General features: G+C 44.5%; 2 protein-coding genes across 2 annotated transcripts; both read left to right on the plus strand.

The window, feature by feature from the left end:
• Nucleotides 1-9,026: 9,026 nt before the first annotated feature.
• On the plus strand, nucleotides 9,027-16,304 carry mcm8 (minichromosome maintenance 8 homologous recombination repair factor). Its single transcript, XM_076160463.1, has 22 exons — nucleotides 9,027-9,115; nucleotides 9,725-9,783; nucleotides 9,823-10,008; nucleotides 10,169-10,234; nucleotides 10,364-10,446; nucleotides 10,788-10,937; nucleotides 11,343-11,440; nucleotides 11,539-11,737; nucleotides 11,916-12,001; nucleotides 12,655-12,800; nucleotides 12,900-12,974; nucleotides 13,077-13,215; nucleotides 13,321-13,351; nucleotides 13,543-13,680; nucleotides 13,765-13,825; nucleotides 13,911-13,991; nucleotides 14,218-14,413; nucleotides 14,511-14,727; nucleotides 14,816-15,025; nucleotides 15,140-15,216; nucleotides 15,314-15,503; nucleotides 15,675-16,304. The coding sequence occupies exons 2-22, from the start codon at nucleotides 9,732-9,734 to the stop codon at nucleotides 15,765-15,767; spliced, it is 2,574 nt and encodes an 857-aa protein (XP_076016578.1). The 5' UTR covers nucleotides 9,027-9,115; nucleotides 9,725-9,731; the 3' UTR covers nucleotides 15,768-16,304.
• Nucleotides 16,305-16,386: 82 nt separating this feature from the next.
• Nucleotides 16,387-20,081, plus strand: crls1 (cardiolipin synthase 1). Its single transcript, XM_076160462.1, has 7 exons — nucleotides 16,387-16,941; nucleotides 17,075-17,212; nucleotides 17,296-17,425; nucleotides 17,537-17,622; nucleotides 18,278-18,346; nucleotides 18,970-19,061; nucleotides 19,599-20,081. The coding sequence occupies exons 1-7, from the start codon at nucleotides 16,522-16,524 to the stop codon at nucleotides 19,690-19,692; spliced, it is 1,029 nt and encodes a 342-aa protein (XP_076016577.1). The 5' UTR covers nucleotides 16,387-16,521; the 3' UTR covers nucleotides 19,693-20,081.
• Nucleotides 20,082-20,554: the final 473 nt, after the last annotated feature.

Raw genomic sequence — 20,554 nt, forward strand, 5'->3', positions numbered from 1 at the left:
CTCTTTTTCTTCTTCTTCTTCTTCTCTCTCTCCCAGCTGGTATTGCTTTCAAAGATCTCACTCTTCAATCACGGCTCAGTACGCAGCTGGTTGACTCTCAGGCCGGTGGAGGTTTCAGGAATTACCCCACGTTGGACTTCAATTATATCTCTATGATTTCCTTTCCTCCTCATGTCCTCTTATTCCATTTTGTGAGCGATTGACTCTCTGTCTTTGAATTTTGTTCTACACACTAACACACACACACTCACACATATCCACAAACCTTCCAAATTTAGCAATAAGCTCACAATTTCTTTCAACCCCCTGCAGATAACCACCCTCTTCCCCTCCTCGTTTCCTTCCTCTCTCCTTTGTTTTCCCTCCCTTCTCCAATTCAAAACTACTGTTGCAGAGCCGGCCACGTCCCTCCTCTCCACCTCTCCTCCTCTGTCTGCTCTCTCTCTATTGCACTACAAGATGCCGTACAAGATTTTTGTCTCCCGTCCTTGTCTCAACTCTTTCTTCTCCTCGCTCCCTCTCCCTCCCGTTTCTTCCCTCGGCAGCATGACTATTGGCAAATCGAGCAAAACGGGATTAATTGTATTTCAAGGTCTGGTACTTTGCTGTGTTACCTACTGTGCCAGCACTGTTGTTGAGGAAAAGAGAGAGCGAGAGAGAGAGAGAGCGAGAGAGAGAGCGAGAGAGAGAGAGAGAGAGAGAGAGAGAGAGAGAGAGAGAGACAGAGAGAGACAGAGAGAGACAGAGCGAGAGAGAGCGAGAGAGAGAGAGAGAGAGAGAGAGACAGAGAGAGACAGAGAGAGAGAGAGCGAGAGAGAGAGCAGAGGAGACAGAAAGGGAGCGAGGTGTCTGTCACTATAGGAGAGCGAGAGCAGATAAAGAGATGAGGAAGGACAGAGACAGGCTGCACCCAGATATCAGCTCTGTCACATCCATACTGTCCACGCTCCGGACATTTCCCCCTTGTCTCAGCACAATCTCAGGCCTCATGCTGAAAACCAACCAAACCGCATACACACACACAACCACACATTTCCACAACAACATGAGGAACGTTGTGTACCAAAGGCAAAACACCCAAACATCACAAGCATCCAGAGTCATATCCCAGAGAAAGTTGTTTAAAACTCTGAAATTGAATACAGATCTATTGTGGTCTGTGTTTTCTTATATAAGCAAGAGGAAATCAGTCAAATGTGTGGTTTTTGAGGTTAACGCAACTAGAAATCATTGGATAAGAGCTGCATCTTGAGTTTGGCGAGTGCCTCTTTGCACCCACAGCCGAGCTCTACAGATCCTCACTGGCAGCCCGAGTGTGTGCGTCACCTGGCTCCTTTTTTTTTTAGGAGCAAACTGTTTCACTGCAGAGTATTCCTGAGTAATGGCTGCTACCCACAGAGTGACCCCCAACATTGGAATGGCCCTAAAGATTAATGTGAACGTAAACTGCTCCCAAAGCAACGAGAAAACAGTTGGAAATAGCTGCAAAGTTGAGTATGGACGTGTGGAAGCGGAGTGTTCTTACAGATGGCAGAATTTACTAGTTGCCTCCTCGGGGGAAACTGCCCTTGAAAGTTAATAAAATGCCAATGAAATTAAAGATACAAGGGCAGAAAATGCCTTCAGCTCTGTGATCGCACTCTGCATGTCACCTTGTTCGCATTTTATTTGTTGACTTGTCTCATATTACATGTAACCACTGCGAAGGCAAGTGCAATTGACCGACAAGGCGATTCCGGTGTGTTTTGGCATTTGTGCCGTGGGAAAAAAAAAGGATTATAAAACAACCAAAAAGGGGTAGCCTGGAGCGGCCGGAATTATTGGCACCAGCAGTAGAGCTGACAGAGAGAGAAAACGCTCGAGCAAACCACTGTGTCAACAAAAAATATGTCAACAAATACTGGCTGGGGAAAAAATTTAAGAAATAAGTGGATGGTAGAGAGGAGTGGAGGTGGAGAGAGTAAGGAAGGAAGGGAGTAAGGAAGGAAGGAAGGAAGGAAGGCTCCAAAATGCATACAGTGTTACATTAACATACATTACGTGTAGGCACAAGCACTGGTGTCTTTCTTCTGCATCTTCCATTTGAAACTAAAATGAGCTGACAAAGAGCGACACGGAGAGGCAGAAGGGGGCGGCGGAGGAGAGGAAGCTGAGAGCAGGGCGAGGAAAGAGAGGGATCAGAGATGGAGGTGGAGGAGGAGGATGAGAGAGGGAAAGCTTCAAAAGGCAAGATTGAAAGATAGCAAAAGGATGTGTTGGAAAGGGATGGAGAGTAACACAGGGGTGGCGGAGGACGGGGGTGGGGGGATGTAGGAAGAAAGACAGATGGATTGAGAGACAGTAAGAGAAAGCATGAGAGATGGAGAAAGAGAGATATTGAAAAATAAAGGTATGGCGCGGGCATTGCAGGCAGGCACGGCTGCCCGGGGTCTGCGGTTTGTTAAATAGCTTTTTGATGGAATTGGTAAAGCAGTGAAGCCTGTCACACTCTTAGCTGAGAGAGAGAGAGAGAGAGAGAGAGAGAGAGAGAGAGAGAGAGAGAGAGAGAGAGTTGCAGGAACAATTGCAGGATGAAGGGAAGGAGTGAAGGAGAGAACGAAAGTGAAGGAGAAGAGATTGGACTATTTATCTTCACTCCGTTATTGTGGAGTAATTCTGCCCTCAAGAGGTGATCAGGAGTATAGCAGCTCTCCTTTATAATCTCTCTATTGTAATCTCCCTCCTAATCCATTAATAATGCAACCTAACTGTTACACTTAAACTGTTTAGTATGTTTGCATTATATTTATGTATATATTCTTTTGTCCCTCTGTTATTGTATTATATATTGTTACTTTTTGATCTATTGTAGACACAAAAATAAGGGGGGAGGAAGCGTAACTGTGGATCCTCAGCAGGGTTTGGGCTGAACTGCTGTGACTAGGATGTCAACAGCGATAACTTCCAACCCTCTCCATGAATGTGCTGGGATCCATAAAAAACATTAAACCTGAGCTCGGGTAGTGAACTGCAGCTGTACCACCTCGTCATGTGTTTGCATATATGACATTCCTTTACAATAACACTATCATATGACTAAAGGTTGTTAGTCTGCGGCTTCTGGTTTTGCAGCAGTGGGACTTTAATAATCCTGTAACAGATCCACGCAGCCAGACACTGCCAGAGAACTGAAGGTGGGAACAGCTGGGACGAGATTTATGCAATACTCACTTAGATTTATACTACGGTCTTTAAACGTTCCATAGGGGACCAGTGGGTGAGCGTGGGGGGCTGTGATCTTTGACCTTGTGTATTTCCCCAAATCCTGGTTAAACCTCAACATGCTGACCTTTGTAGCCATCGCTGCATTTCTGAGCACACACACACACGTATGTGAGCGTGTGAGCATTACTGCTACTTTCCCTTTACAACTTCTTTCCACAGAGCTGGAATACAGTGAGAATGAAATTAACAACTGACGATTGCCGATTTCTTCCCGCTTTTGTGTTGGATATATGAGTAAATTCTTTCCGTGGAATGAACGGGAATTTATTTATAGAGGCGAGCAGTTTGTGGTTTGAGAAAGCGAGAGATCATCAGCCTCACAGAGCCTCAACCAAAGGAAACCTGTTGCACTCTAACTGCTTAAAAGGAAAAGACAACATGAATCGATGCCGGGGCGGAATATTGGAGCTTCAAGTTGTGAAATGTCTTTTCCGGCGTAGTTAAAAAATTTCTACATGTGGGCGTATCAGCATTTTCGCCGCTTTTTGCCAAACAGATTTAAAACCTTAAAAACGTCCCTGGCAAAATAACACATCACAGCATCAAAACACCATAAAGAAAAGTCTTTTCTTTGGTAAATTTTCCCATTCCCCTCTACTTTTCTGCTTCAGATCGATTTGTTCCTTTGAAGACGGATTGTGAGAAGAAAACAGAACGGTTCAATCCATCATTCTGTCTGCCTGAGGCTGTGTGCCATAAACAATACATTACTTTTGGTATCTGAATGCACCCGTAGGAACCCGGCACAGTTCAAAGCTATAACCACAAACAAACAGAATGGAACTGCCGAACGTCTTTGAAATAATTCATGCTACTGTTCATCTTTGTGCTTCCTCTGTTTCACACCACTTAGGCTCACACTGGGTTTGGCATTGTGACCTGAAAGTTCTTTTATCTACCTTTGTTGAACGCACTTATTGTAAGTCGCTTTGGATAAAAGCGTCTGCTAAATGACCGTAATGCAATGTAATGTAATGCATTGAGCAGATACATTTATCAGACAGCATTACGCACAACAAGGAGAAACTTAGTCAGCATTCATGATTCAGCAAAATGGAGATTAAGAGTTAGGAGTTACAGACAGAGGTCAAAGGAGGGAGATGTCTTGGAAATGCTATCCTGTGTTATGCTAGCGTATGCTAACTTGTTAAAGATTGACATCTTTCTTTTAATGTAATGTACAGATTAAGATACACTCTTCACCTCAACTCACCTCATTAGTATATTTAATAATGGAGAAAATGCCACTAAAATCCTGCACATTCCCTGTATTTTAACAGTTCAATTAATACACAGTTTTCACTCATTTTGGTTGATTTACGCCTTTGTTTCCATTCTCTAATATCAATACTTTCATGATTATGGTGAATGAAATCAGGAACACGTGGCCAAGATGAATACAGTTAATTCAACCTGCCTGCATTTTGATTGAACAAGAACACATTAGCATATTAGTTTAATGATGCATTTGTTGCTCAACAATGCTTGCACATCCTGAAATGCCAAACACATCATTGAGGCTTGAAACTGTAAATTGAGTTTCCAAACATTAACATTGAGCTCTGAGCATATTTTGATATGTGTGTGTGGTATTTACATAATAGTTGAATATTATTATTATTATTTATATACACATTTTATGGTTATTAGAAGTCAGAAAAAGGTGCAATTATGGCTCTGGCAGCTCTAAAGATAATGGAATATGCATGTATATTAATTTACTATTTGTATTAGACACACACACTCCTTTTGTCAAAAGCTCAATGCGTGTGTGTGCTCTGGGATCAGTTAACAAAACTATAATACCCCCAAAACTTAATACATTTTCTAGAAACCTTGATACTGCGAGGAAGATTCAGTGAATATAAACACCGACATAAGATTTCTATCTATTCAATATTTATTTAATGCCCACCAGAATTCAGAGAGTAAATGCGTTGGAGGAGCCTTCAGCCATATTTCCTCACTGTCATGTATATATGATAAAGCCTCACAAGCCAACACATCTGTCTCTCATTCTCGCTCATGAAATGGCAAAGGAAATGTGTTTTAGTCTGAATATTCATCTCAGCACAGAAATATGAAGCCATATGCATCCACGGCATGTTAATATGATTGTTGACTTGAACAATCTGTCCCATAGGTCCTCATAATAATGTAGCATTTAGTCACATTATCTCCACAAAAACAGTTATTGAACCGTATTTTCTTTGGCATGTATGCTAGCCTGGATCTAAGTGTTGTTTTACGGGTGTGCAGGGTGTTTTGCTTTACAGAGAAACAAACGGCTCATTTGCTCTGAACACACACACACATACGAGTAACACCTCTCACAGAAAACCCAGCCTCCTTCCTTCGCTTCCCATGTATAATAATTGTGATTTACATAAAGAAAACAACAAGTTAAGGTAAAACTGAGCAACAGCTGCAACAATTTACAGCATCGTTTTTCTGTCCGCAGCACATCAGCAGAGTAATGGCTCGCAGCTTTAAGTGAAATCTACACCGGGAGAGAAGGAAGTGAACCGTGCCGCCGCCGCCACCTTCTACAGGCAGCAGCAGGGACCAAAACAAAGGACCCTCAGAGGAGAAACCCAACATAGGGGCCAGTTGACGGCCTTATTAACGGACATCTATCTTGCTCTATTAGCCGGAATGGAGGAGGTCCCTAAAGGTGGCCCTGTGGCATTAACGTGAACACACACACACTTACTCACACACACTTACACACAGCAGTCCCCTGAGGGCTCCCTGGCCTGGTTAGCTGGTGCACATGGAGGCGATTAGCTACTAGTGGTTTGAACTGTAACAGGGGTTTGTGTTATTAAAGCGGAAGACAAAAAACATGGCGACTACTCTGACTGAATACCCTGAAGAGAGGGGAAAAAAAGAAAAATCTGATTTTTATTCCTGCCGTAAAACCTTCCACAACTGTTTACCTTCAGTGAGCACGGCAGCCTGGTTTCCACAGGCAGAAATAACTGCCGTGCTTGTTTTGACAAACGCTTTCATCGGCAAAGTGTGGAAGCTGACAAGTTAGACAGTCCAAAACGAGAGGAGACGAGAGAGCCCCGTGGAATCAACACACACACACGTACTGAAGGCATATATTATGGAAATGACGTGAAATTCAGGTGAATAAAGAAAGTGCCGTATATATCTCAACGCTCTATTTTGACACAGATGTATATGTTTGTAATTTCATATCAGTGAATTTAGATAAATAATCCATCAGGGCAAAAACTTTGATTTGTTTTTCTCTCTGTCTATTATATTTTAAAACCCTGCCAGCGTTCTCACCGTCATGATTTGTTGATAAAGGCACAGAGAGATAAATAACAAAGTAGTTTCCTGTTAAATCTATGCGCAGTGTTCAGGATTTGATTGCTTCACTTCCAGTCAATCTTTCAAAATAAAAGCCTCCTTTGACAGAGACATCGGTTCCAGCGTGAGACCGTTTTCGCCTTGTAGACGCCGTTTTGTATTCAATTAAAAGTGTAATGATTAAAGAAAATCAAACTCATTAACATGCCGCAATTACATTGACTAACTTGTTTACATTCCCCTCCAAAATCCATACGGTGCCCTGCTAATTGAACATTTCATTCCAATTGTGTGATTGTAATCCGAGCCTTGTAAAGTGGCACTTGTTGCGAGTTAATTGTTGCCTCTTGGGAAATGTAAAAATCTAATTGAATGAAGTTTGTTGGGGCTCATTTCGTATATTCAGTTAAGACCAATCTATCCTCACCGCATGAAACTAATGACTTGAAAGAAAGTCTTTAGCGAAATTGATACACACATACACACGCAGGCATGCATAGGCACACACCCATTTAGCCCTTTGTGTGCGTGTGCGTGTGTGTTTCATAAAAGTCCATTAGTGTGCAGTAAAAACACAAATTAGTTGAGATGAAGAAACAGACCCAGTGGGATGCAGAGCTAATGTGCAATCATAGAAGACACACACACATACACACACACACACACACACACACACACACACACACACACACACACACACACAAAGACCTTCAACTGAAATATGAGCACAAAAAAAACAGCATCAATTTTACTTTGAAGTAGACTTCAGTGCATGCATGTGTGTGTGTTAAGTGTGTTAATAACATTGCACAGGGAGAGAAAACGAGAGAGAAAGAGAGAGAAAGGGAGCGAGAGAGAGAGAGAGAGAGAGAGAGAGAGAGAGAGAGAGAGAGAGGAGCCGGGTCACGAGGTCAATAATTGCGCCTTTATCCAGTGTGGAGTGAAAGAGTGAGATGATTATGTGTTTCTCTGAACACAGGCATCAAGAGAAAAGAGGAGAGCAAGAAGTGCCATCCCAGTCACTTTGTGTTCAAATTGCAGAGGGCTGCAGGGGGAACGCCGCTTTGTGGAATCCTTGACATTCCCCATCAGCGAGAGGAGCCGTAACAGGCGGAGGGCTTAAGCGGCACGTTTCACTTGGCGTTTCTCTCTAAGCCTCTGGTCGCGTCGCCGTGCATACATTACTCACAGATAACGGCTGAAACGTCTCAATCTGTAATTGGAGTCTGGAGGCTGCGGAGGATACGGTGGTGACAGCGAGGCCTCGGCTCCTCTCTCCAGATATGGCTGAAGTGTTATTATGCTTGTGTGCTCTCGCAGTATGAGGCACTTTTGTATGTGTGTGTGTGTGAATAGAGAGGAATGTCATACTAGGTGGAAACTGTTACTAACACACAGGGTTCACATGCTGTGAATTCAGGCTTGTTTGTTTTATGATTTAAGATTTTCTGATTTTCCTTTGTCTGTTTTCCTGACAGGAGATGTTTTTAACACTGCAAATACACTGCAGTGGCCTTTTTCTCTATCTGTCTTCTTTTTTAGTGTGTGTGTGTGTGTGTGTGTGTGTGTGTGTGCCAGTGTGTGTGTGTGCTCTATTACCACTAACTACTCCAGGCCACAGTAGTTCAGGTATTGATTTTCGACCCAGTTCGCTCTGTCTTTCTGTTCCCCCAAACTACTCCCTTGAGAAGCTATCTGTGTGTGTGTGTGTGTGTGTGTGTGTGTGTGTGTGTGTGTGTGTGTGTGTGAGAGAGAGAGAGAGAGAGAGAGAGAGAGAGAGAGAGAGAGAGAGAGAGAGAGAGAGAGAGAGAGAGAGAGAGAGAGAGGTTGTTTGGGTAGAGATTGACACACACTTGCTTCAACCCTGGGGACTGACTTGTGTTTGCATTTATGTGCGCGCATGAATTCTAACTTCTGATTAAATTACCACAACTTAATAAAGTATTTACAGACCTCTGACTTTAAGGGACAGAGGGTGGCGTTCTTAAATGTATTTTGGTATTGAGGTACTCCTTGTGTCATTATTTTGATTAATAAATAAAAGTCAATCTATAAAAATACTGTCCGCTTATGGTTCTTATTGCTGGAGGACATAAATCTTATTTGTTCTGTAAATCAGAATACAAGTCAAACAGACTGTAATGACAACATATGTCCAGCAGGTGGGAGTAAGACACAATATGAACATCATTTGTAAAAGCAGATTATGTCGTCGCAAAATAGCTGCATAAATAGGGTGACCCCTAATTTATATTCGATTATTGATATTATTAACTATTTAAAAGACTCGCGTTCTTTCTTTATCTCTCAGATTCTAGATAACTAAATATCTGCCATTGAGTTGAGATAACACCCAGGCTGAGGTGACTGAAATCTACATTTGACCTGTAGAGGGCAGTATTCACTATGCCCAGTCAGAAAAAGAGTAGAGAAGAAGAAGTACTTCCGTGGAGGGAAGTTTTGATGTTTTGATTTGCAACAACTTGTACATTTACAACAACTAATTCCACATTTTGTTCTAATTAAGGTCAGTATTACATCACTACACAACTAGATTTAAGACACAGTGTTTTCACAAGATTTCATCGGAACTGTTTGTACAATATCGCCGTTGACGCACTCGGTTAGCGAGTTCAGATAAGTGTTCTGCAGTGAAATCCTAGTGATTATTACATTACATTACATTACGATCATTTGGCAGACGCTTTTATCCAAAGTGACTTACATTACATTACCACCCTTCGCAGAGGGGGGAGCAATTGAGGGTTCAGTGCCTTGCTCAGGGGCACCTCAGCAGGGGCTCGAACCAGCAACCCTCCGGTTCCAAAGCGGAAGCACTACCCACTGAGCCACTGCCTATCAACTAAGACTGTATAATATAGATGTATTTGAAGAAACGCGGACACAAAAACATTCGCTCAGTATTTAATTGTTTTTGGAACAGTGACGGGACTGGAACGTGTTGTAGTTCTAGTTTTATTACCAGCGATACAACAGCAATGGGCAACATTTTGTGACAGTTTTAGATTGATATCAATAATACGTTATTTGAGGATCTTACCCTGTTGTTGTGATTCTAGGCACTGTGTCTCTTTCTCACCCTGCACTTCCTTCCTTCCTTTTGCTTCTCTCTTAGGGAAGGGATGAGTGGAGAAGGATCCAACAGAGGCGCCTCAAGGGGAGGGAGAGGAGGGGGTGGAGGTGGCAGAGGAGGTGGAGGCGGATGGAGGGGAGGAGGAGGTGGGTGGAGAGGAGGGGGAGGCGGGTGGAGGGGAGGAGGAGGTGGTGGGTGGAGAGGAGGAGGAGGAAGAGGGGGATGGAGGAGTAGACCATGGAGAGGAGCAGGAGGAGGAGGTGGTAGAGGTTCTAGTGGTGGATCACAATCTGCATCTGGCATCCCCAACCTCAGCACTCAGAGAGGTGAGTCCCAGTTTAATGAGTCTGTTGTTAAGTCATCTCATATCTTCTCATTTAAAGTAAAAATACTTATTGTGCGAAATGACGGATAAATCTTCAACTGACTTAAAGCAATTCATGATAGAATCCTAACTGTTTGTCTCTCTGTCTGTTCTATCCTCAGGTCTTTATCAGTCCACCTTAGATGCTCTGTGTCCCTACAAAGGATGGACTTTATATTTTACTGAAGGTACGCATGTGTGTGTTTATCTGTTTATAGCTCTTTGATATGATTATGGCGGTTGATACTCAGAGGCTATGCGTGTATTGTGTTTCTGTCTATGTGTGTGTGTGTGTGTTTGTGTGTCTGTGTGTGTAGGTTTCATAGAGAGCTCGCCCAGTCTGGAGAAGGTCAAAGTATTTGAAAAGTATTTCACCTCTAGGATCCAACTTTATGACAAGGTGAGTCAGCATGAATCCGTACTCCGTGTCTCCTTTCTCTGTTAGGCTCACGAGGTCGTCTGGTAAAGCGAGGGTCTGTCTCCCTTTTACATAGATTAAGCTTAATATAAAGCACTCTTTGTCTCTTGGTTCATATCCACTGTGGCCCAGTAGAAACTGTATATTGGTGTCATTTAAATTAATTTCACTTCCTGGCAGTTAAGTGGCACACACACACACACACACACACAGCTCCTCCTCCTCCTCCGGCTTTGTACTTTATCATCCCCAGACTGCTTCTCATTATAGAAGTAATGAATGTGTCTCAGACCCTCATTGCTTCTGTGCTTGTGTGCATTTAGGATGAAATTGAGCGTAAAGGCAGCGTGCTGGTGGACTTTGCAGACCTGATAAGAGACAAGCGTGTGTGTGGCGCGCTCCCTGACCTACACACTAAGGTGAAGGAACAGCCTGAAGTGATCCTGAACTGTCTGGGACTGGCGATTCACCAGGTAAGACACACGGCGACAGTTTGACTATCCCTCTAACTGACATCCTCTCAAAGTGTCTGCATTCTTTGAATACCACTGCCTTTTGTTTGTTGAACATCTCCTTCTTAATGCCCATATTGACAAAGACGCTGCCATGGTGATTATGCAGGCAGTCCAACCCTCTCAGTGCCCAGTTTATACCAGTAGGTGGCAGCACAGATTTATCCCCATTTAACTCTTCAACTATTCAACTCAGAACATATGGCAAGATTTACAAACACAGACACTCCAGCAACACTCTCAGACCTGTAATCAACAGCTGCTGTGTAGAATGACTTAAAGGGCATAGTTAGTATTCAGAATCACCACCATCATATATTCCAGCAATACACAGCCTTAATTGACAGCGTGTGTGTGTATTGTCAGGTGTTGACTGCAGATCTGGAGAAACAGGCTGCCGAGCTGCAAGGGGAGGAGCTTCCTGTAGCCACGCCAATCGTCAGCATACCTTATATCAGTGCAAGGTAGAGAACACGCACACACACTCATGCAAACATTTAAACGAAATGTAAATGCAATGCAAATGTCGTGTGTTTGTGTCTTCCCTGTCTTGCTCTATCAGGCTGTATAACTATGAACCTTTGACGCCGTTGAGGACGTTGCGTGCGAGTGTGTTTGGCCAGCTGGTGTCTGTGAAGGGCACAGTGGTCAGAGTGAGCAACATCAGGCCCCACTGTACCCACATGGCGTTCAGGTGCCTGGGCTGCTCCCACACACACTCTCTGCCACTGCAGCATGGAAAATACGCTGTACCCACCAAGGTATACAAACACACACAGCATGAGTGAGACGGTAAAGTCTGTGTGTCTGCTCCCAATGTATACTCAATAAAATATAGATAATTAAATCTGTGTGTGTGTGTGTGTGTGTGTGTGTGTGTGTGTGTGTGTGTGTGTGTGTGTGTGTGTGTGTGTGTGTGTGTGTGTGTGTGTTTCCTAGTGTGTCCGGCCGGAGTGTCGCAGTCGTTCCTTCACCCCCAACAGGACTTCTCCTCTTACACACACCGTGGACTGGCAGATTATCAAGTAGGCGACACGTACACACACACACACACATAGCATAACCTTGATCTGTGTTGGAGGGAACATTTAGCAGTGACAGCTGTGTGTGGCGAGATGTAGCCAACTAACACACCTGTCACAGTATTGTTATTGTGAAGAGTGGAGAAAAAGTTCAAGCAATGTTCGTTTCAGGCTTTTTGAAGTCATGTAAAGTCATTTGTGTGGCTCAAACCAACAGGGCAGGAAATGGTGTGTAGTATTTGGTGTTTATTGCTCGCCAGAGTATTCAACTACATGCTTGAATGATTCACAGAACACTAAAAAGTCATTTGTGTTGTCATTGGCTGTGTGGTAAGCATGAATGCTCTATAATTATCTGGACTAATCTGTCAGTAGTCACATTATGGATGCTTCCAATGCCACTGATGACTGAACTTGGAGGAGGGCACATTATGTGGACCACTTTTTATGAGCCAGCTGTTCTGTGAAAACTAGTTTTATGATTTGCACCAAGGTGGCAGCTGTGACGATTAAAGTCTAAAATATATTGTAATATAAAAGTACAATATGGTATCAAAATATAGACATTTTAGTAGAAAAGTCATGTTAATATTCTGATCAGTTTGGAGGGCAGTGACAAAGTTGTAAGAGTTCCATGTTTTGCATGTTCCTCCTAGAGTGCAGGAGTTGATGTGTGGCGAGCAGAGGGAGGCTGGGAGGATTCCGCGCACAGTGGAGTGTCACCTGACCTCCGACCTGTGTGACAGCAGCGTCCCCGGAGACACCGTTACCGTGACGGGAATAGTGAGAGTCGCAAGCGAGGGTACGCCCACTTGCAAAGCTCCCTGAGGTTATGAATGTCTTGGACACACACACACATACGCCTCACAAACACCTTGTGGACTACCTGTTCTGTGTGCAGGGAATTCCAAGGGGAAGAGGGACCAGTGTATGTTCATCCTTTATATTGAAGCCACATCAGTCAGCAATTCTAAAGGTATCTGCCGCTTGTATGTCTTAGTTCATTTCATTTCCTCAATCTGATGATGTTGGATGTAAGGGTAAGCATGTCTACATTTTGCCTGAATGCTTCCTGCAGGTCAGCAGTCCCAAGCAGAAGGTCAGGGGTCTAGAGTATCGCTAGAGGGTCAAAAAGGAGGAGAGGAGTTCAGTCTAAAGGACCTGTATGCCATCCAGGAAATCCAGTCACAGCCTCACTTACTCAGACTTATAGTACAGTAAGTTACAACAGCAACATTCTAATGCCAATGTTAAGCAAAAATAATGATGTCAATAGTTTGCCATTTGTCTTAAATGTCGTATATATTCATACTCTTTTTCAGTTCTCTGTGTCCGATCATCTATGGCCACCTGGTGAGTTTTGTCTCCAATACCTGATAATAACAGTTTTGAGTGAACGGCACAATAAGATGGTGGAATACAGCTACTACTCCATAAGAGATTCATCGTTTTTATAAGTAAATATTGAGGCTTTTTTGAAGTAACTTTTTGTTTGGATATAAAACGGGCCGATTGTCGGAGCTGAACTCTGTGTGTGTTCACAGCTGGTGAAAGCTGCCCTGGCCTTGGCGTTGTTTGGAGGCCGACAGAAACACACGGGCAAGAGCAGCGTCCCAGTCAGAGGAGACCCACACATCCTGATGGTGGGAGACCCTGGACTGGGAAAGAGTCAGATGCTACAGGTAACACCAGACTTGTACAGAGGTAACACCACACTGTGTGTAAAAGCTAACATGTGTGTGTGTGTGTGTGTGTCCCTCATGTAGGCAGCGTGTAACGCGGCTCCCAGAGGAGTCTACGTATGTGGAAACAGCACCAGCACCACAGGTCACTTTCCTCTGTGTGTTTCACAGGATTATTTGACTTTTGATTATTTTTGAGATTCCTAACAGAGATGTTCTTCTTCTTCTAGGATTAACAGTGAGTTTATCCAGAGACTCAGGAACAGGCGACTACGCTCTGGAGGCCGGGGCCTTGGTTTTGGCTGATCAAGGTAGGCTTTCTGTCTAAAAAAAAATGGAATTCTCCTAATGTTTAATATAATGAAACCTGCTTAATACTGGAAATGTAGGGTTAAACGGTATTGGCTTCCCGTCTTCTATACCAAGTCTCATTGCCTCTTCCTCTCATACCTATTCACACCTTCTCTACTTTCTCTCCCTTTTGTCACTCTGTCTGGTCCTGTCTCATTCTCTCTGATTCTGTCTCTCTCTCTCTAGGCGTGTGCTGTATCGATGAGTTTGATAAGTTGGGTCACCAGCAGCAGGCTCTTTTAGAAGCCATGGAGCAGCAGTCTGTGAGTCTGGCCAAGGCTGGAATAGTTTCATCTCTGCCTGCCAGAACCTCGGTCTTAGCCGCTGCTAACCCCATTGGAGGACATTACAACAGAGGCAAGACTGTCTCTGAAAATCTGAAGTAAGTTTCCTCAAGTGGGTCATACTGTTGTTGATGAACGAGTTGTTGTTATGGTTTTTGTTTAACAGTATTTACAGTTGTGCTTTCATGTCTTTAGAATGGGCTCTGCTCTTCTGTCTCGTTTCGACGTGGTCTTCCTCCTCCTCGACATCCCAGATGAGTCTCATGACCGCCGCCTGTCAGAGCATGTCATGGCAAACAGAGCAGGAAAGGGCGGAGCTTGCAGCGCCACAGTTACCAGGGCCAACAGCAGCCAAGCGGAGACCTCTGTGCTGCTGGAACACTCAGACATGCCCTTGTCTGAGCGGCTCCAGGTAAAAGAAATGGAGCATAAATACTCTGCAAGGCCACGTTTGAAGGGTGTCTGTCAGAAAAATCAATCACTTGTTTGTGTTTTTTAAGGTCCCTGCAGGTGAATTTGTGGACCCCATACCAACAAACCTGTTAAGGAAATACATCAGCTACGCCCGTCAGTACGTCCATCCCTCACTCTCTCCTGAAGCTGCAGGGACGCTACAGGAGTTTTACCTGTCGCTGAGAGCCCAGGGTCATTCAGCTGATGCCACGCCAATCACCACACGACAGCTGGAGTCTTTAATTAGACTGACTGAGGTCGGTTCCCGTTTTCAGTTCATTCACCGTTTTCAGTTCAAGCACAAACATTTCAGATTTATTTTTCCTGACTATTGGACGACCTGCTGTTAACTCTATTTCCTTTTTGTGCAGGCTAGAGCCCGATTAGAGCTCAGAGAGACGGCTGATAAGAGCGACGCCGACGATGTGGTGGACATTATGAAACACAGGTAACACCAATAGATGTGTGGGTGAATGTGTCACAATTTAAGATAGTAAATTCTAATGTGTCTTGCAGCTAAATGTGTCTGTGTTGTTGTTTTGCAGTCTGGCTGACACTTATTCAGACGGTCTGGGCAATCTGGACTTTGAGCGCTCACAGCTGGGGTCGGGGATGAGTCAGCGCAGTTCTGCTAAACGACTGATCAGTGCACTGCATACGCATGCTCAGAGGACCAATCAGAAGCTGTTCGATCTACAGACCATTCGATCTGTGGCCGACCGACTGAACATAAAGGTGAAGGAACTGAGATGTCAACAAATGTGGGACTGAAAAGAAAATATAATAATAAAAATAAACAAAATGAAGACACTGATGAAAACATCCTTTTCTTCCCGACCCTAAATCTGTTCTTGGGCCACCCTTATGTACTGATTCCACTAAAAACTCTTGCATTCTTCCTTCCAGGTGTTGGACTTTGAAGGTCTAGTGAGTTCCCTGAATGAACAGGGATTCCTGTTGAGGAAGGGAAACAAGCAATACCAGCTGCAGACTGTCTGATCACTGACAGGTCAGTTTTCAGGAGGTGTTAACATGGTTTCCTCGTGAACATGCATCTCTTCACTGGACACTTGTTAGTTGAGACACTACTGGAGACTTTGGCTGTTATGGATAGAATACTTTTATAGTATGATTCATATGTAAATTAATTTATTTTATTACCATTGTTATATAAGTGCATAAAATGATATATGGATATACAGTGTATTTTTCCATAAATGTACATATGATGTGATGAGAAAAGTAGATGTGACTGGACCAACAGTATTAGTCTGCTCCAAACCTTTTGTGTTTTCATGTGCACTCACTAAATTTGTAATGAAACTACAATTCAAACCTCTACAAATGGAGTTTCTGCAGCTGAAAACAGCTATGTAGAGTATTAAAAATAAAATATGCAGGCTTAAGTATGAATAATAAATAATTTTCTTTGAACATAAATCCTAGTATTTTACCTTATTGTTCCTTAAGGGTTTTCCTTAAAATAACTGCCTCGACTTGTAACTGTTTAATATTTTCATATGGTTTTTAAATGCGTATGTGGCTGTAGGCTCGTCGCACACCTTCAAAATAAAAGCCCAATGACAATTTTACGACGTCGACGTCATGTGTATGCGTATCGGAATACGGCAATATGGCAGCTTGCTGGCTCGAGCTGTAACGATCCTGTTCTGAACTTCAGAATTTGAATCTTCAACATGAAAACAGAAACGGACTGCTCGAGACCATCAGGTCGGTAACGAAGGGAATCGAGATGATCGTTCATTGTATTCGGAGGATTCATTGCGCGGGCGTGTGCGGGCTGCAGCCTGCGTTATGGCGGCACGCGCGCACACCTGTCACCGTGTGCGTGAGGCTCACGCAGACAGCAGCGCGCGGCGGCTCGTGTTACCTCAGACTGAAATCGGGCCCCGAGCGCGCAGACCCCCGCCCCTCGTGCTGGAGCGGATTCCTACCGGGGGTCAAACCGGGACCCTGGGACGCGCAGGGAGCCGCCCTGCTGTACCGGGGAGGTCACTGGAGGTCCTTGGGCGGCTCCAGGTCCGCGCTGCCGCCGGGGGCTCGCGAGCTCTGCAGCGGCAAGGGCCAGGAGGGTCCCAAAGACCCCCCAGCAGCGGACCGCAGTGATGACAGCAAAGTGCCGGGACAAGGACTGTTTAAATTCAAAGAGCTGGTAGGTCAGGGGGTGTGTGTGTGTGTCTCACAGATGGTGAAGCTCAGTTTGTATGTGACTCTCCCCTCTCATGGTCACACGCTGTCTCTCTGTAGTGATGTCATCTGTTGTGGTTTTGTTTCTGCTCCCACAGCATGAGAACCCGTGGACGATCCCTAACCTGCTGTGTGTGTGTCGGATCGTTCTGGCTCCGTTCCTGGGCCACCTTATCATCCAGCAGCACTTTGACCTCAGCCTGGCTCTGTTTGTCCTGGCCGGAGCTACAGATCTGGTAAAAGCTTGTAAACAGATAAACTGTCACTAACAGATTGTGGTACTTTGATTAACAGCTGTGTTTGTCCGTGTTTATCTCAGTTGGACGGTTTCATTGCTCGGACGTGGGCCAGCCAGAAGTCTGCGTTAGGAAGCGCTCTGGACCCTCTGGCTGATAAGATCCTGATTAGCGTATTATATGTCAGTCTCACCTATGCTGAACTTATACCAGGTACATAACAGGAGCCATGTTGTTTACATCTGAATACTGTCAAACCTGAGAGTTCTAACAAGAATAATATCATATTAGATTGTTATTGATGTTCCATTTCCTCTGTTTCAGCTCCTCTGACGGCTCTGGTGATCTTCAGAGACATTGGTCTGATAGCTGCCGTCTTCTGGGTCCGATACAAGACTGTACCTCCACCGGTAAGATGGGTTCATGTGAACACTCCTACACACTTCATCTACACCAGCACTTATTATACCTGGGTTACAATTCAGTCCAAAACTTGATGATATGTGCAAAAGCAGCCAAACTGTGTAGTATTCGTAAGTTCTTCTTACTCTTATTACATCACTATTGATTTCATTTGAAACTGGCTAAAACCCTCTGGCTTTGACATCATAGAGTGAGAATTTAAAAACAAATCCCGCAGAGAGCCGGTCCAATAGCGCCCCCCTGTGGACACTTAGATAACACATTTTAGCTCAAAGTACCCAGTGCCACTTTTTTGTTCTGGAATCGTTGCCTTAAGACAAAAACAGTTTCCATTATTCCCTCTCTAATGTTCATGTTGGCATCATTTCTCCACTGTGTTTGAACATTTACAACATATTTGTAAAAGCTCTTTAAAGACCTGATGTTTGTTTGTTTTTGCATTTTCCATACCAACGTCCTGTAAATTGCATCAACTGTTCACACTATTTCATATTACTAAACCCAAAAGGAGGATTGTGCAGCCTTGGTGGAGGTATAGACTCACTGAGTGCTCTCTTCTTTTGTCTCACTTAAGTCCTGTGAGCAATCTTAGGCGTGGGAACTGATTTAATGCACTGACAAACCTCTCTCCCTTTTCTGCAGGTGACCCTTAGCAAGTTCTTTAACCCCTGCTACACCACAGCGCAACTCAAACCCACACTGTTCAGCAAGGTGAGACACACACGCACACACTCACACAGCCACCCACCTTCTCTGTGCTGTGGACTCTGAACATTATGTAGATTTGTGCTGCACTAAAGAGGAGATTCAGCAGCTAGGCAGCTCACCAAACCCTTCAAATAATGTTTGAATGTATCCCACTAACATGACATCACATGGTTCTTGGTCAGTCTCCCAGTTTCGGTTACTGGAAGTGAAAGTGTAAATGTTTCAGTTACCATGGCTGCATGTAGCGTCCATAATGCAGTGAGCAGTGAAATGCTGAGGATGGAATAAATGTGTGTGTAAATGTGTTTACATTCACACAAACAAAGGAGCAAACTTCAGCTCTTAGAGAAGCTGGCTCACTGTAAATGTCAGAGTTTAGTGCCTGCATCATAATGCCTGCCTCTGCATTAGTGTCAGCTCTGCCTTCTCAGCTCTGTGTGTGTGTGTGTGTGTGTGTGTGTGTGTGTGTGTGTGTGTGTGTGTGTGTGTGTGTGTGTGTGTGTGTGTGTGTGTGTGTGTGTGTGTGTGTGTGTGTGTGTGTGTGTGTGTGTGTGTGTGTGTGTGTGTGTGTGTGTGTGTGTGTGTGTGTGTGTGTGTGTGTGTGTGTGTGTGTCTCCTCTCTTTAGGTGAACACAGCCATCCAGCTCCTCCTGGTCGCTGCGTCTCTTGCTGCTCCAGTCTTCCACTACACAGACAGTGTCCTGCTGCAGGGCTTATGGTAAACACAGCGTACATTCAGACTGTAATCACACTCGTATCCTCTCTTCATTCTCAGCCGTTTGTCAGCTCATCTGTGACTGTGGCATTATGCTGATTGCTCAGGTTAAGTGATGCTGACTCATCTGAAGCTTAGCACGCGGTGTGTGAGTGTACAGATCAAGGTCGCTGTTACAGTAACCTACATCTGTTAATAACGCTCCCTGCTCGTCACAGCGACGGAAATGTCAAAGTAACAGGAATATGATGCGTGGGGTCAGAGGTCAACCAGGTGTTTAGTGTGGCAACAGGTGCGTAATGTCAGGAGGAAGCTTTGTAAATGGAAAAGCAGCAAACAAAGGGAATATGAGGGGGAACAGATTAGTAAAGGGAAGAACGTTCATAAGCTGTTTGATGTTTCATGAAAAAACGATTATTAGATGTTTGAATGTTATTAATTGTTCCTTCCTTAATTGATCCTTTAGAAGAATCAGCTCATGTTTATTTCAGTTATTTAATCAGCTATAATTAACTTAATCTGTGCTGTTGTGTCTTGCAGGTATGTCACAGCCGTGACCACAGCGGCGTCCGGCTACAGCTACTGGCATTACGGCCGCAAAACCGTCAAGGTGCTGAACACCAAATCGCCATGACAACCGCACCGGATAACCGAGCGGCCCAGTGGGGGGGGGGAGAAGCGTAACGAAGGCGCCCGGATGACCGCCGCGGTTGCGCCGTGAAAACGAGGAGACGTGAGCACTTAGTCCAAGTAGATGCAACAACCAATTTGAGTCGCCATGACAATGACACACGGCAACAATCCACAAGGGCACAAGTGGTTTACTGCAACACTAGAGAAGGGCTGCAGCTGTGCCAGCGGGCCGACGGAGGACGAGAGAGGAGGAGGAGGCGGAGGCAGATCTGTAAAGAGCAAACACACGTAAGGGACAGAATCTTTGTGTTCCACTCAGATGGAATCGTTGCCACACAATTGACAGTTTTGTTAAGAAATGGTTTATTATTAAAAACAAAACAATCTGCAGGGATGGACGTGTGTGTTATTTGGATGAAGGCGTGACTGCCAGGCGAGCCAGGTGTTCAATCTGACAGCTGATCTCTGAGTGGCCACACACGCACACGCACACGCACACACGCAGGAAGAACTCCCCGTCTTCACACTCGCTCTGCCTTTATTTCCTCTCCTGTAGATCGTCTGCCGTCGCTGCCACAATTAGTCCAGCAAAAACCACTGCGGCGCTCATTTAAACACATTCCAGCCTCAGAATCGATGGGATCAATAAGCCGTCGGGTCATGTGGAGGCTTGGAGAGAGAGAGTGAGAGAGAGAGAGAGAGAGAATCAAATCTCTGCTGCTCGTTTCCTTCTCGTCAGATTTCTCTTCTGAGCGTTGCTGTGAAACCCTTTTCTAACTCTCACATCTTCTTCTGTGCTTCCCTGCAATTTTCAGCCGCTCTCTGGTTTTTCCTGTTTAATTACTGTGTGTGTGTGTGTGTGT

Source organism: Genypterus blacodes, unplaced genomic scaffold (assembly GCF_046128005.1).
Source record: "Genypterus blacodes isolate CSIRO-AG114 ecotype Tasmania unplaced genomic scaffold, CSIRO-AGI_Gbla_v1 ptg000105l_1, whole genome shotgun sequence".
Classification (NCBI taxonomy): domain Eukaryota; kingdom Metazoa; phylum Chordata; class Actinopteri; order Ophidiiformes; family Ophidiidae; genus Genypterus; species Genypterus blacodes.

Bases quoted from the DNA above. Each gene is read 5' to 3' on its own strand.
- crls1 (XM_076160462.1), top strand. From the start codon at position 16,522: ATGATCGTTCATTGTATTCGGAGGATTCATTGCGCGGGCGTGTGCGGG. The intron at 16,942-17,074 runs GTAGGTCAGGGG...CTGCTCCCACAG, and splicing joins TGTTTAAATTCAAAGAGCTG to CATGAGAACCCGTGGACGAT. The intron at 17,623-18,277 runs GTAAGATGGGTT...CCTTTTCTGCAG, and splicing joins ACAAGACTGTACCTCCACCG to GTGACCCTTAGCAAGTTCTT.
- mcm8 (XM_076160463.1), top strand. From the start codon at position 9,732: ATGAGTGGAGAAGGATCCAACAGAGGCGCCTCAAGGGGAGGGAGAGGA. The intron at 13,992-14,217 runs GTAGGCTTTCTG...CTCTCTCTCTAG, and splicing joins CTTGGTTTTGGCTGATCAAG to GCGTGTGCTGTATCGATGAG. The intron at 14,728-14,815 runs GTAAAAGAAATG...GTGTTTTTTAAG, and splicing joins CCTTGTCTGAGCGGCTCCAG to GTCCCTGCAGGTGAATTTGT.